The 17,500-nt window shown below is 35.0% G+C and overlaps 3 protein-coding genes across 5 annotated transcripts in view; 1 reads left to right on the plus strand and 2 right to left on the minus strand.

Annotated features, from left to right (window-relative positions):
• sbno2a (strawberry notch homolog 2a) overlaps positions 1 to 9,841 on the minus strand; it is an 80,295-nt gene extending 70,454 nt beyond the window's left edge. The window contains 3 exon segments of one of the 3 annotated variants that reach the window (NM_001423680.2): positions 2,633 to 2,712; positions 5,794 to 5,962; positions 9,809 to 9,841. In NM_001423680.2, the coding sequence (NP_001410609.2) occupies positions 2,633 to 2,712; positions 5,794 to 5,913 (200 nt within the window). In that variant the 5' untranslated portion in view covers positions 5,914 to 5,962; positions 9,809 to 9,841. 3 annotated transcript variants of the gene reach the window in all.
• The window catches only part of btbd2b (BTB domain containing 2b), a 1,074,195-nt gene that overhangs the window by 368,945 nt on the left and 687,750 nt on the right, over positions 1 to 17,500 (minus strand). The window lies entirely within an intron of this gene.
• The window catches only part of tm6sf2a (transmembrane 6 superfamily member 2a), an 18,515-nt gene continuing 15,419 nt past the window's right edge, over positions 14,405 to 17,500 (plus strand). The window contains 1 exon segment of the mRNA NM_212944.2: positions 14,405 to 14,709. Within this exon segment, the coding sequence (NP_998109.2) occupies positions 14,618 to 14,709 (92 nt within the window). The 5' untranslated portion in view covers positions 14,405 to 14,617.

Consider the following 17,500-nt stretch of genomic DNA (forward strand, 5'->3'; position numbering starts at 1 on the left):
AGGCCTGTGAGTATATGAGGATTTTAAAAAGCATTCAGCCATAAGAAATTGTACCATTTGTAACTTCATTAAATAATTTATACAATGAAGACTACACAGGATTTTACAATGACTGTGCCTGAATACTGTTAGACTGTCCAGAAAAACACTCTTTATTTCATATTTTATCTTTTTATTATTGTATATATGTATATACATATATACATATGTATGGTTGTACATTGTTTATTATATTTTATACAAATGCACACCCTAACAGAATAATCCTAATCAATAAAAAAATGATCAATCCTTTACAAAGAGATTTTCAAGTCATCTGGTGAATTTATATTCATATAGAAATATATAGCAGAAAAACAATATCGCAATGTTAGATTTGTCCAATATTGTGCAGACCTAAAAGGCTTCAAATACTGCGAGACATGCAGAGTATTACATATCATGTTACTGATTTATAAACAGAATCATAAACTATGAATGGGTTACATCAACTAATGCATAATAAAATACAGATACATGTTCAATCAGCATGCAACATAACTGCAAAACTGAAGATGCATTAACACATTTATTTCTTTCATTAAAAAAAAAAAGAAAAAAAAAGGTTATTTTAGTAAAAATGTCCATCAATTCTAGTGATGCAAGCAGGATTTCTCTGATCATTTACCAAAAGCTCTGCTCCTGCAAGCTTGGATTTATTTGCCTCCATTTTTGGGCACCACACCCTTATTTCCAACATTTCCAACATCCAAGATTACAGCGCTTGGCGCTGAAGATTTTCTTTTCATGCTTCTAGCGAGGTAAGGGGTTTGCTTATGAGTTAGATTTGTTTTGTTATATTTATTTCTTAGATTTGGCTTCACTAGCGTCCCCTTACTCGAGCTAATTTTGTTTAATACTTTATTTAATATATTACTTTATTATTATTCTAAATACTTCCTCTTATTGTATACATCTTTGGGCATTACTCTGATTTCACCTTCTTTTTGTACATTAAATCACTTTTGTTGGCAGTTTTGTTGTTTGTGTCTTTTACTTTCGCCCATCACTTGTGAAAGTACCACACCTTGTAAATGTTATTACTTTTACCCAAGACTAACATAATAGAGGTTGTAACATTAGTAATATGCATTGCTAAGAACTCAATCTGGACAACTATAAAGGAGATTTTCTCAGTATTTACATTTTTGAACTCTCAGAAGTAGTAATATCTCTGCCAAATATTATCCATCTTAATAATCCCCTACATCGATGGAAAGCTTAATTATTCAGCTTCCAGGGCCTGGTTTTTCAAAAGGTTTAATCCGGATAAAATTGATCCGGATTTAGTAATCCTGTTTTTGCGATCCGTGATCATGTAATCCAGCTTACTTTTTGAGCCAGTTTTTCAAAGCAACATCGGATTGGATCAATCTGATCCGGATAGGAACTTTTCAGGATCACTAAATCTGGATAACCAGTGCTCAAACAGGATAGGACATCACAATGTAGAACTATAGATATGTAAAGAGTAGAATAGCCAGCGTGGGGTCAATATATCTTTATTTTTATTTGAAATGAAAACTAAGAAAATTTAATAATTATTAAAATAATAATAATAATAAATAATGAAAACAAGAAAAAGCCCACCCCATCCTCTTTAAGCAGTCCGCTCATCTGAGACCTACAACACTGTACATTGAGGATATTTATAATAAGTTTCAAATATAGATGTAAATAAAAAAAAGACTGAATGTCAAAAACTCCACAATAAGTTCAGACTTCCTCATCTGATGAGGAGAGACCAGCTTGTTCCTCTGCAGATGAAGCTGTGCTTCTGCCCTTTCAGTCTCTTTTTGCAATTGTTGAAAGAGATTTAAAAAATTAGCGATTGCCATTCTTTGCATTTTTTTGTTATTCTGTAATCATTGCATGCATCACTAATAAATATTCTAAAAAGAAAAATATTTTCCATTGTGATGAATATATATATCATTTAGTGAAAGAATAAAATTGTTTGGTTTTGGTCAATTTTGACAGCTGTTTGGGGGATTGTTTTATGAGGCCAAACTCTTTCTACTTTGCTGTAGGCCTACTGAAAGGCTGAATACGTTAAAGCCAATAATCACTACAGCCTGACACATGAACAAATACAATTAAAACCTTATCAATAAATAGTATATCTTGTAAGATACTGTATGATCCAAAAATAATATTATTTAATACATTTTTTAAGTTTTCATTACATTTCGGGCATGAAATCCACGCTAAATCCACCCTTCTGATGGGATCAGTTTAATCCAGGTTTTTTGGATCAAAGTGATCCAGATCCTACAAAAAAGGTCTGAAAAACCCAAACTAAAGATTTGGTCCGGATCAAAACCAAGATTAGATTACGTGATCCATTTTTTTTTTTTGAAAAACCCATTTTCAAGATTTGATCCAATCCCTTATCCAAAATCCTAGTGGATTACTTTTGAAAAACCGGGCCCAGATGACATGAAAATCTCAGTTTCTAAATATTGACACATATGGCTAGTTTTGTGATCACATATTATATATATATATGTAATATGCAGTTAACAAACACACACATTTGTTCTGCTTTTTCTTTGTTTTGGCTTGTTGTGAAGAAAAAATGTGTATGGCTTACCTTCCAGATTGCATAGGATAGTGCTGGTTGTATTGAGCTTGCTGTGAGTACGCCCATGAGTTGGGCTGATACAGCTGACTCTGGAGAAACAGGAAACAAACAGCACATTTGACACAGGAAGTGGCCCTTTGGAAACACTGTTCAGCAGAGATATTACCCATCACCACAAATATTTACTGGCAGTGCTGATAAACTACTGACTCACAGTGAGACCCACATAAACCGTGCAAGAGTAAATAACCATAAACCAGGTGATGTGAAGCTACAAGAAAGATGATTACCATTGGACGACAAATCACTCCAGATTTGCCTCATTTTAGACCAGGTTTAAGAACAACTAGGGTGATAGTTAGGAAGAGAATATATTTAGACAAGACATGTTGTACATTTATTTCCATTAATATACTAAACCTTAATTTTTGATTAGTATATGCATTGCTAAAAACTCAATTTGGACAACCTAAAATGTGATTATGTCAATTACTTAGACTTGAGTTCAGATTTTGAAACATGATCACATGATCACATCTCTGCCAAATATTATCCATCTTAATAAACCCCCCATATTAATGGAGAGCCTATTTATTCAGCTTTCAGATGACATGAACATCTCAGTTTTGCAAAAACTAACAAGATTCAAGAACAACTAGAGTGATAGTTAGTAAGTGAATATATTAATTAAAAGACATGTCTTTCCATTAATATACTAAATCTTAATTTTTTGATTAGTATGTGCATTGCATTGCTAAAAACTGCTAAGAAGTGATTTTCTCAATATTTACAATTGCTTGCACCCTCAGGGTCCAGATTTTCAAATAGTAATATCTCTGCCAAATATTATCCATCTGGATAAACCCCTATATTAATAGAAAGCTAATTTATTCAGCTTTTAGATGACACGAACATCTACCATTTGCAAAAATTGTTCAGGTTTAAAAACAGCGAGGGTGATAGTTAGGACGCAAATATTAAGAAAAGACATTTTGTACATTTCTATTCATGAATATCCCAAATCTTGATTTTTGATTAGTATATGCATTGCTAATAACCCAATTTGAAGAACTTAAAATGTGATTTTGTCAATTATTTACATGTGTCACATATCTGCCAAATACTATCCATCTTAAAAAAAAAACACAACAATGGAAAGCTCATTTATTCGGCTTTCAGGTGACACGAACATCTCAAATTTGCCAAAATTAACAACGTTTAAGAACAACTAGGGAAATAGTTAAGAAGAGAATATATTAGGGACATTTTATACATTTCTTAACAAAAATATACTATCTTTCTGAAAGACCAGCATGGCCTTGTATGCATGAAAAGAAAGATTGTTTCCGAAAGGGCTTCTGAATCAGTACCGGATCAGTATCGGAATTACTTTTGTACGCTGGAGGGAAATGACGTTATGCAGTTCAAAACAACGATCTCAAGGATGACATCACGGCTGGAGAATTTCTTTTAGACAGGTATGCCTTAAAATAATTTTAGCTACGCAAAGCTGATGTAGACTCTGTCCTTTTTTATGAACGATTTTATATGCACGGTACAGTTGTTCAGCCACTGAAAACGTCCGGCAGAAGATTGGCTATTCTCAAGTTCATGTAGTACCTTTTATAGCATCAATAATATAGTTTGCATCAATAATAATTTGTTTAGTTGTTCAAGTGTAAAAAGAGCTGAAAGTCTTAGTTGAATGAGGGCCTACTCACACTATGCTATCCAAACTGTGCCCAGGCCCGTTTCCTGGATCGTTTGAGAAGTGTGAGTGCGCTGAATCAGGCTCAAGCTGGGTTCACTTGGCCGGCCCTGGCCCAGTTGAAAAAGGTGGGCCTGAGCGCGGTTCACTTGGGCTTTGACGGTAGGCTTGTGTGTGAGTGCAAAACGCGCCAAAGCCTGAAACTGAAAGCGACTTTTAAAGGACTGTTTCATATGGATTTATTAATCAATCTTACTGTTCAACGAACGCAAACTGCCATAGTTTATTAAAGACGCAAACCCCTCACTGCACTACAGCTGCACCTTCAGCAGACCTCCTAATACCTGCAGCACGAGGACTTTATGATTGTTTATGAGCGCCAAACATGGCGAATCTGTTCGGGGAAATATCTGACTGCGTGTCACCGCATCCCTAAGGACTGTTTGGCAAAATATTTGACTGCATGTCACTGCATATCAAACGACTTAAACGATATAACTAAAGAAATCTCCACTAAGCTGAGCGAGAGCACTTACTGAACAGCGCAGCATCGATGCCGTAAGCATGCCCAGGCCCGATTTTAATGCGAGTGTGGGCCGTCGGGGGAGACGGGAGATGGTACAAGCGTGCTTTGGCCCGGTTCGAGACAACTGTACATAGTGTGAGTACGGCCTAACAAAACGTCAGTAAATAGTGCTCTTCCTCAGCTTTACTGAGGTGAAGTTTGCTTTATGTTTACACATTTGTTCATTTTTGAACAGTGACAGCTTGTGACAGTTTTGGGGAAATATAATCCTGAACCCGCTGGCCTGTCAACAACTACGCTTGATAAAGTGCATGTCTCCATAGAGTTTTCTAACTGGTGAGTGACATAATCTAGTGTTATATCTAACTGGTGCGCGTTCTCGCGTTCATGACTTAAGGAGGTGTGGCTTTGGACAGCAGGGGGCAAATGTAAAACGTCTAAGCAATTATGCTAATGCTAGCATTCTGGCAGATCATCTACTGCACCTTTAAGTCATTGTATAACAGTGGTTTGTTCTGTAGATAATCCAAAACAAATATTGCTTAAGGGGATTAATAATATTGACCTTAAAATGGTTTTAAAATAAATGATAAACTGCTTTTACTCTAGCTGAAATAAAACAAATAAGACTTTCTCCAGAAGAAAAAATATTATAGGAAATACTGTGAAAAATTCCTGAATCTGTTCAACATCATTTGGGAAATATTTGCAACAGAAAAAAAGATTCACTGAAGGGTGAATAATTCTGAGTTCAACTGTAAATAACATTTTAAATAAGAGCACTAAAAAGGGTGATTTGTTAACATTCATTTCAGAGGGTCTCAGCTTCAGGACTCAAGTCTGAACATGAACATCTCTGAACATAGGGGTAACGGTAAGATATACAGTAAACATTGATTTAATGTGAAACGTGTGGGTGTTTAGGGCTGAATGTACCTCCATGGAACTTGTGAGAGGAGGACTGGGAGCGCTGAATTTGGGGCTCCCCAGCTGAGGGCCCTCAGGGTGCAGATAGTCCTCCGTGTCCATGACAACAGACGTGGCAAGAGTGGGCATCAGGCTCCGAGCAGAAACATGTCAAACCCCCATCATTCGTCAGCCATCTCTGACACACACACACACACACAGACAGAGAAATCAGTCAGTGTAATAACCAGCACAAATAATCCCATCAAAACAAACAGTGAGGTCGATGAGTTCTGCTGGGAAGCCTTTTTACGGATGATAAAGCAGAATGCATGATTGTATACAGGCATCTATCCAGAACTGATTATCTGAACCCTTTATTCAACTACTCATGAGATAATCAGCAAGATAAAATGTAGAAATCCATGCATTCATACTGCAAAGTTCTGAAAACAGCTTTTTTTTTTTTTTTTTTTTTTTAGTGCTGGGCAAAGATTAATCGCATCCAAAATAGTTTTTAATTGAGATAATATATGTGCGTGTGTGTGTTATATACTTATTGTGCACATGTGATGTACACACATGGAAATGAAACAATTTTCATACAAAGATGTGTAAATTCATATATAATTTATATCCGATAGGTTAGGGCTGAACCATATGTGAAGAGTTTAGATGCAAAAACCTCTAAAAGCCATTTGATATTTTCTTCTAAAATTAGCATTTATCTCCGACTTTAGTGTGTAGGCTCAGAAATTTTACTTTTATAGTGATGAATAAATTCTTTTCATTGCTTTTAAAGTGAAATACTTGAACATAAACAGAGGAGGTTGAAGAAAATTACCACTTTAGAAGAAAATTTCAGATGGTATTTAGAAGTTTTTGCATCTGAACTCTTCATATATATATATATATATATATATATATATATATATATATATATATATATATATATATATATACATACAGTTGAAGTCAGAATTATTAGCCCCCTTGTTTATTTTTTTCCCCCCAATTTCTGTTTAACGGAGAGAAGAATTTTTCAACACATTTCTAATCATAATAATCATGATGACAGTAAATAATATTTTACTAGATATTCTTCTAGACACTTCTATACAGCTTAAAGTGACATTTAAAGGCTTAACTAGGTTGATTAGGTTAACAATGCAGGTTAGGGTAATTAGGTAAGTTATTGTATTATAATGGTTTGTTCAGTGGAATATAGATAAAATAAATATAGCTTAAAAGGGCTAATAATTGTGCCCTTAAATGTTTTTTTTTTTTTATGTAAAACTGCTTTTATTCTAGCCGAAATAAAACAAATAAGACTTTCTCCAGAAGAAAAAATATCATCAGACATACTGTGAACTTTTCCTTGCTCTGTCAAACATCATTTGGGAAATATTTTTAAAAAGAAAAGAAAATTCAAAAGGGGGCTAATAATTCTGACTACAACTGTATAACACAGTAAAAATGCAGGGTGTTCCACACAATTCATTTATGTTGTCCCAATACAAATTAACAAATTTATGTGGATTAAACATTAAAAATGAAGTTGTCCCAATGAAATCTGAAGAATTGTGTTGTTTCAGCTCATTTTAAATTAGTTTGAACGAGCAAAAACATTTTTTTGAGTGAATACACACACACACACACACACACACACACACACACACACACACACACACACACACACACACACAATCAAGCTATTTTACATTTGATTGTTCAATTTCTGTACCTAAATACTGTTATACTCCACAGAAAACCATAAAGCATTGTTTTATTTCACTTTTATTTTTGCTCTATTATATTTATATATTCTTGCAATCTATTATAGTTTATGCAGATGCACTGCATAGAAAAAGACTTGAACATCCCAGAAATTGTCCCAATAGGGCTAATCAAGTCATCTGGTGAAATTATACTCATATCGCAGCAAAACAAAAAATTGCAATGTGAATTTTTTTTCCAATATCACGCAGCCTTAAAATACATTTTATGTCTCAATATAAATAAACATTTTCTCAAATAAATGCATGCATGTATTTAAATATATAACAAATATACAGTTCACACATATTTTATGTTGGATGTGATTAATTTTTGCCTAGCAATTTTTTTTCTAATTAAATGCATTTAATGGAACACAACATACAACTATGAAAGCATTACAGTCCAGCTGACATTTAGTTAGTCTGTAATTATAGTTATTTTTTAAATAAAAATTTTTTTTTATTTACAGTTTTTTGTTGCTAAAAAAAGCACTGTGCTTTGAGACATTGTATATACATTTTAGACAATACAAAACAAAAGATTCTAACTTTTTATTTGGTGGAATAACCATGATTTTCAAACACAACTAATGAAAACATGTTATTCTGACCCACATAGAGGTGAAGTTGGTTTTATATTTGCACATTCGTTAATTTTGGAAAAAAACAACAACTTGACATTGTCCCTATATTGTTTACCATGCTACTTTGAATTAGGGCTGCACGATATTGGAAAAATCTAACATTGCGATATTTGAATATACTGCGATATACATTGCAATATGAATACAATTTCAGCAGATGTGTCCAATAACTCTTTGGAAATAATTAAGAATTTTAGATTGATTGGGATGATTCTGTAAGGGAGTGCATATGCGTAAAATATAAACAATCTACACGTACAGATAAATACAATAAAGAAAAACATACCAATTAAATAAACAGCGTTTCATTATTCCGAGTCGTCTAACTGTATTCAAGTGAACAGTAATTGAATAATAAACTGTAAAATAATACTGTATACTCTGTTTTATAAACATTTGAATAGAATATATAATTATTAATTTGAAAATAGTTACAAATGATACAAAACCCTCACAACACAGTCACATGCCTCAAAAAACACTTGCGAAATCATCAGTTATAATCCAGACTCAACAACGTTGCGTATACTTGCAATGTGACTACTGTGAATTGTAGTCTCACAGTGAATGGCAATATCGATGCTGATATAACAATATATTGTGCAGCCCTACTTTAAATATTCGGTTTGAAATCGCATGCAAGACTTTAAAACAACATCAGCACTATTTAATTGACTTTAAATAATGTTATATTTTGATAGTCATTGGCTGCTAATATGATTTCCCCATTTAGAATTGGCAAGGAGTACTTTTCTGAAATTAAGTTAAGGGGAACGTCAAAATGTGTGAATATAAAACCAGCTTTACCTCAACCTGACCACCAGTTAGTCATAAAATGGTATTAATTAAAAATATTTTTAATATAAATCGTGAAGAATCTTTATAATACATTTAAAATAAAAAAGTACATTTTACTCATACCCTTACCTAATAAATCCAGAAGTACAGAGAATGGTCTGTGTAATATATATATATATATATATATATATATATATATATATATATATATATATATATATATATATATATATATATATATGGTCTTCTAAAAGATAGCTAAGAGATGGATATACAGACGATCAGACTGACAGACAAAACTAACTCATTAATACGTTAAATATGTGATATAGGCCTTGTCTAGTTTACAATAAGTTTTATTCTGAGCTTTACAGCCCAGCCCGTCCCCCATCCACCCTTTAAGAGCAGACGATATCAAGCTAAAGCCGTTTACATTCATATGTGATTATCATAAAACAATCTGTCTGGGCGTTTGTCAGCCCGAAAATCACCCAACAAACAGCACTAACCCATCCAGCACGTCACTTTAACATGATTCCCGTCTCATATTGATTATTACAGACTAACCTAATTGATTTATTAACGAATTTATCAGCTGTCTGTGTGTTTTTTCTTACAGACTCAATGGAGCGCTATTGTCTGAATCGAGCTAACATGCTAACCTGACAGAAAACCCACTCACCGCGCGTTAATAAACACCCCCCGTCCGCGAAAACCCTCCACGAACACTAACGACCGCTCAATCTGCCTTTTTCTTGATCGGCACGGCTGTATTTGAGGGGTTAATCTATATATTTTTTTATCCCCGTACGGTTGTTTACCTACTTCCTGGTCGACGTCGCCATCTTGAGCTTTAAGACGGAGGACTCTTCCGCTGACGTCACCGCGCACGACCCGAACTCAACGCTCTCGGACATTTCTTCCAGAATAAAAAGTATAATATTGTTTAAAATACTATATGATATATCTAAATAATGCGTAGTATCAACTAAAGACTGGTTATTACATCAAACCACAGAATTCCCAACAAAATAAAAGAGATTTGTTATTAAACTCTTTTATAAAATGTATAGCCTACAGTGGACTGTAGGGAAAATGTAATGAGATTTAAGTTTATTATTGGTATAGGAGACGAAATCATGTTTTACTTAGTCTTTTAGTGTGAAAAAAGGAAAAAACTGTTTGGAATAGTGTACATATTAATATGTACCCAACTGAGAAAAACTGCTTAAACTAGCCTAGTCTGGTTGGCTGGTTTTAGCTGGTCGACCAGGCTGGTTTTGGAGGGGTTTTGGCCATTTCCTGCCTGGTCTGAGCTGGTCAGGCAGGGAGATGACCAGTTAAAACCAGCTTGAAGCTATGTCAAGCTTAAACCAGGCTAGTCAAGTTGGTTTTAGCTGGTCATTTTCCAGTCTGACCAGCTAAGACCAAGCTGGAAATGTCTGGAAACCAGCCTGGAAATGGCCAAAACCCCTCTAAAACCAGCCTGATCGACCAGCTAAAACCAGCCAACCAGGTTTAAGCAGGATTTTTCAGCAGGGTAGGCTAATTAGACTCTTCCCATCCTTTACAGGATATTTTTGTTATCAAGTTGAAACTAATATATCAAGAAATTACAATATTTTTAAGTTTTATTTTCAAGTATATTACTATCATTTTTTTTTTTTGCTATGCGTAAGTCTTTCCTCTGTAGTTGTCAGTGGTGGAAAGAGTACTAAAAGTACTAAAAGTACCATTACTTTACATGAAATTTGTGCATGTGTGTGTGTAAACGTAGCATTATGTAGTGCATCTCGCTATTGCCCAGCAGGCACGTCATAAGACGTTAATATTAGGTTAGATTTAGGTTGTGATGTCAGATGACCAAAATTTAATGTCTAGACAGCGTCTAAAGACAGCGGTATTTTGATGTCCAATAATGACGTCAAATGACGGTGAAATTTGGTTGACATTTTTTCATCAGGTTGGGCAACCAAAATCCAGCATCTGATAGATGTCATAGTGGTAACGTCCACACAACGTCAAGCTGTAACATCATTAGACGTTGATATTTGATTGGTTTTAGCTTGAGTTCTGACATCGACTCGATTTTCATTTCCAAACAAACTGCAACGTCCCCAGGATGCTAGGGTAAAACGTCAAACTGACATAACTGATAGAAAATATAAAGTTATATTTTAATACAAATATAAATATGTTTAACTCTTGGGGAAACCGGAGCACGCGGAGGAAACTCACGCCAACATGGGGAGAACATGCAAACTCCACACTGAAATGAGTTGTGACATTTTGAAATAATTTCAATCAATCATTAATTTTTCGGCTTAGTCCCTTTATTAATCTGGGGTCGCCACAGCAGAATGAACCGCCAAATTATCCAGCATATGTATTACGTTGCCCTTCCAGCTGCAACCCATAATTTGTAAATTTAATAATAGTCTCCCAAAAGTTGATATGACCAAAATAAAAGACTTGCTTAAAGTTGTTTACAGAAACAATCATCATGGTATCTAATCATGAAATAAAGTAAAAAACATAATGAAGAGACCCAAAAGTTTAAATAGATGTTTTAATAAGCTTGTGCATCAACTATCCTACTTTACTGTATTATAATGATTCAATGTGTAATTTTTAAAGTGAGTCAACATGCTGTAAATTGCACAAAATGAAAATGAAATGAAAATGAAAACTATTTTGAAAATGTAAAAGTGCAGATTGTTTGCTGTAAGGGTTGGGTTTAGGGGAAGAGGGAGACATCTGTACACTTCATTACAATTGTGGAGAGTCCCCATTTTTGTGACGTGTGATTAAAATGGTCGTGCCGAACTGAGTCTGGTTCTCTCAAGGTTTTTTTTCTTCACTCTCCTATTGGTGAAGTTTTTTCCCTCTCCGCTGTCGCCACTGGCTTACATGGTTCAGGATCTGAAAAGCTACTCATCGATGAATTTGCTCTTCAGTGTTTGGACTCTCAATAATGACTTCAAACCACACTGAACTGAGCTAAACTAAACTGAACTTAAACACTGAAAAATTGAACTAACCTGATCCAGTTACTATGACCATTTATGTGAAGCTGCTTTGACACAATCTACATTGCAAAAGCGCTACACAAATAAAGCTGAATTGAATTGATGTTTTATAAACAAATTTCGGGAGGAGCACGATCAGTCTTTGGCGAGGCTAAAGCTGCAGTCACACTGGGCTTTTCCTCCCATAGACTTCCATTCATACGCACGCGAATGCATCAGACCGGAAACGCAGGTTCGTGCGTCAAGTTTCGCAGATTGCTGCGGTGCAAAGTTCAAGCTTGGTGAACTCTGCCCTGCGATATTGCATCACTTGTCTGCGTGAGACCAATCGAGGATCAAAACATGACATCTATGGACAGAAATTTAAAACATGGAGCTAATACACTTGTTTAATCCCGCCGCTTTTCGCAGAGCCACACGACAGAATTTTGCATGCTTAAACTCTAATGTGACCGCAGCTTCATTCATCACACATACAATCATTCTATTATCCAATCAGCTCAAGAGGAAACCCCTATAAATAGTCAAACACGTCATACCTCCATTTTCTCTAGACTTCAGCGACCCTCTACCACCCCAACTCCACACTATTAAACCAGAAACCTATTTGAATCTGAAGGGGGAGCGTTCTGGAGCCGGGCTAGATACTGCGCTCGGACCCTATCTCTTTATCCTGATAAGGGGAGTAACATGAGTTATGGAGTCTTCCCAAACTCAGAGCCCTCTCCAGGGACAGCATGCCAAATGCACATATTCTATTCAGTCAAATATCTGTGAGTGTGAACTCGTGAAATCAGGACACAAATCTACACAGGTATTACAAGACGGTTGTACAGTATGACTGTGTGTGTGTGTGTGTGTGTTTGATTGGTAGCACTCTTTCCTATAGCTAATGGGCGGTAATAGTTCAGAGTCTGTGCATATTATTAAAAAATAATACTGTATACTCTTTGTTTTATAAACAATTAACTATCAACTATCCTACTTTACTGTATTATAATGATTCAATGTGTAATTTTTAAAGTGAGTCAACATGCTGTAAATTGCACAAAATGAAAATGAAAATGAAATGAAAATGAAAACTATTTTGAATATGTAAAAGTGCAGATTGTTTGCTGTAAGGGTTGGGTTTAGGGTGAGAGGGAGACATCTGTACACTTCATTACAATTGTGGAGAGTCCCCATTTTTGTGACGTGTGATTAAAATGGTCGTGCCGAACTGAGTCTGGTTCTCTCAAGGTTTTTTTTCTTCACTCTCCTATTGGTGAAGTTTTTTCCCTCTCCGCTGTCGCCACTGGCTTACATGGTTCAGGATCTGAAAAGCTACTCATCGATGAATTTGCTCTTCAGTGTTTGGACTCTCAATAATGACTTCAAACCACACTGAACTGAGCTAAACTGAACTGAACTTAAACACTGAAAAATTGAACTAACCTGATCCAGTTACTATGACCATTTATGTGAAGCTGCTTTGACACAATCTACATTGCAAAAGCGCTATACAAATAAAGCTGAATTGAATTGATGTTTTATAAACAAATTTCGGGAGGAGCACGATCAGTCTTTGGCGAGGCTAAAGCTGCAGTCACACTGGGCTTTTCCTCCCATAGACTTCCATTCATACACGCGAATGCGTCAGACCGAAAACGCAGGTTCGTGCGTCAAGTTTCGCAGATTGCTGCGGTGCAAAGTTCGAGCTTGGTGAACTCTGACCTGCGATATTGCATCACTTGTCTGCGTGAGACCAATCGAGGATCAAAACATGACATCTATGGACAGAAATTTAAAACATGGAGCTAATACACTTGTTTAATCCCGCCCCTTTTCGCAGAGCCACACGACAGAATTTCGCATGCTTAAACTCTAATGTGACCGCAGCTTCATTCATCACACACAATCATTCTATTATCCAATCAGCTCAAGAGGAAACCCCTATAAATAGTCAAACACGTCATACCTCCGTTTTCTCTAGACTTCAGCGACCCTCCACCACCCCAACTCCACACTATTAAACCAGAAACCTATTTGAATCTGAAGGGGGAGCGTTCTGGAGCCGGGCTAGATACTGCGCTCGGACCCTATCTCTTTATCCTGATAAGGGGAGTAACATGAGTTATGGAGTCTTCCCAAACTCAGAGCCCTCTCCAGGGACAGCATGCCAAATGTGCATATTCTATTCAGTCAAATATCTGTGAGTGTGAACTCGTGAAATCAGGACACAAATCTACACAGGTATTACAAGACGGTTGTACAGTATGACTGTGTGTGTGTGTGTGTGTGTGTGTGTGTGTGTTTGATTGGTAGCACTCTTTCCTATAGCTAATGGGCGGTAATAGTTCAGAGTCCGTGGACTTTGAAAGGTTTGCACTGATTTCATGTTGATTCCATCATCAGTGTTGAGCTGAACAGCACGACACACACACTTGCACACACACTTTAAAACTCAGGGAAATCAAGACTGAAGATGTGCCTTTTCACTCTTTAGATATTTATTTTTCAAAACTATTTATTATTTTTTTATTCACTGCCTGCATATTTCTGCTGGAGTAGATCATCGACAGGACTCAAGGGATATTCTCATATTTGCGTCACTTTCGTTTTTCCGATGGATTTTCCTCCAGAGATCAGTGTTTTTCTTCTGTCTCTGACAGCGCCGGTGATTTTATACACGATCAACCATGTGCCCTTCTTACAAGAGTAAGTTTGCACTTTATATTATTATTATTTTAGAGCATTATTGCATTTTAAAGATTGAGCAGTGTTGTGAAATAACATACAAGTTGATTTAAAAAGATCTTGTGGTTCAATATGTGATTTAAAAACTTTTTATGAGGTTTTAATGGCCTTATTTGACCATAAGAGGGAAACCAACATCAGCTGCATACTTTGTTTGATCAAGATCTGATTAATGAGCTGATACTGTTGTATGCATTTATGCAATGCTGCATGTACATGTAAATGAATTTATTAGGGTCCAGTCAGATTTTTTTATTTTGTGACTTCTTTTTTTAATCAAAATTCAATGCAATTTAATCTCAAAACACACACAAAAATGATTTAAAATGATTTAAGCATCATGCAAATATTTAGTTTTAATATAGAATATGAAATATTCCGAATTATATTAAACATTCGGTCCTACTTTTAATTCCAGCTGATTTTTGTTAGCCATAAAAATAGTTATGCTTTATTTCCATTATACAAATCATTATAAAATAGGATCTTCAGTTTTGTGGGATTTTGTTTGTCATGAATTATTTCACAGCAGCTTTATTTTTAATAGAAGTGAATAAAATTGTATTTCATTTAAATCGTAAATTATTTACACAACAAATTTATTTTTATATATGAAATAATAATTAAATGTATAAATATTCAGAAAATAACATATGAACTATAATCACTAATATTCACTTCACTTCAGCATTTTAAAATCTTGTATTTACAGTTGACTACAGGATTATTCTGTATAAAATATATAATTTCAGTTGTAAATTATTGACACAACACATTTATATTTAAATATGAAACATTAATGTATATTGAAATGTATACATAATATATATAGTATTATTATTATTATTAAATATTTAAAATTTTCAAAATAATTTATAATTATTTTTACGTTCCTATATTTTTGGCAGTTAAATATATTTTATTTAGCATAAATGTTTTGTTTGTTTTTTTCTCTCCTATTTATTTATTACTGTTATATTTTGGGATATGAATTCAGGGATTTAGTTTGTCATTTATCACAGACTTCGGTATTAATCCAATCACAAGCACTTTCCACAAACTTGTCAACTTTCAACCACTTCTATAGCATTCAGAAGCACACACACTTGATAGTATACAGAATGTAGGTCATGTGGTTAAACAGGGTCAAGTGATTGACCCACATACACTGTACATGTTTAGAAATAAAGTTACTTAATCTGTCCCTGGGGCGATACCTTTTCAAAGATACATTTTTGTTCATAACAGGTCCTTATTCATACCCCTAATAAGGTACACATTAATACCCAAAACGTACAAATGTGTATCTCATAGTAACTTACAAAAGTAAACATTTAAAAGGGCAAAAAGGGGCCCTAATGACTTTATTGGGAAAGTCTAGGGAATCTCAACCTACAAACTAGGCCTGTCACGATATACATGTTTTGTTATATTATCATATTATATTTTGTTATCTGATATTTAGCACTGAAATATATTGTGATTAACAATATTATTGTGATTTTAAGGCCATTTTATGTCACTCATTACCAGAATGACAATATAATATCATCATAGTGCAAGTACACTCTTCCAAAGAACACATCATATATCACTCTTAAGAATATTTAATTTAACTAGCTTACTAATGTTCGTTACTCATGTTGGTAATAGTTTATTTAGTTTAAACAGTTTTAAAAAGTATGAAAAGATAGATAGATAGATAGATAGATAGATAGATAGATAGATAGATAGATAGATAGATAGATAGATAGATAGATAGATAGAGAGAGAGAGAGACAGACAGACAGACAGACAGACAGACAGACAGACAGACAGACAGACAGACAGACAGACAGACAGATAGATAGATAGATAGATAGATAGATAGAGCAGTGTTCTATAGATTTTCCTTAATGTTCAGTAAGAATTTCTAGCATGTTAAAGTACATTATTAGCATGTTGCTAGTCATTGCTAGCATGTGAACCATACAGGATGTACTGTATGGTGTGTTAGCATGAGTCAAACAAGCCAACCCCCACTTCTCTACGATGTTTTGATGCTGAGATACAGCTGCTGTTATATTGTTGCTAGGTTAGTCTGTTTTGTTGCTATGGAGTTGATTGACAGCTTAGACTGATGATGTATCAAAGGTTCTTGCCAGTATGAACAGTTAAAAACAACCCCCATGTCTCTATCACACTTCAGCATGACGATATCAATCTGAACCTCTATAATGGCAGTCTATGGGACAGTTGCTAGGGTGCAGGATCTGGTTGTTAGGGAGTGGCTAGAAAGTTAAAAGGCCATCAGTGATTGGTTGCTGGCTAGGCTGAGTTAACTGAGCTCAGCCATTAGTCTGTAGGACAGTCTGATGCAGAGTTATGAGGTCACAAAGTTTGGTCCAATGTTAAGGCAATGGGATTTTTCCGATGGTCCCGGGACGTTTTTTGGAAAACTGAAAGTCAGATCAGTCGGAAAAGATATAGCAACCCGAGTCAGACCAGTTTGGAGGTCTGGTGTGAGTTTGGTGGTCATAGCTCAAAAGTTCTAGGAGGAGATGCATTTTGTTTTTTAGTCTCAGAAGAAAAATAGGATAACAGTAGTCTGGCGGCTTGCTACACAAGCAGCCTAATTGTAGTCATTTTAACAGTTTAATAATGAGTCATTGGAGTCAGAAAGTAAAAACACATATCCTAAATAAATTATAATAAATGTTAACACAAAAGTGCAAGGTAAAGAATGACAAAGGCTGCGATATCTGCTACCAGA

Source organism: Danio rerio, chromosome 2, assembly GCF_052040795.2.
Source record: "Danio rerio strain M-AB ecotype USA chromosome 2, GRCz13ab, whole genome shotgun sequence".
In the NCBI taxonomy this organism is placed as follows: domain Eukaryota; kingdom Metazoa; phylum Chordata; class Actinopteri; order Cypriniformes; family Danionidae; genus Danio; species Danio rerio.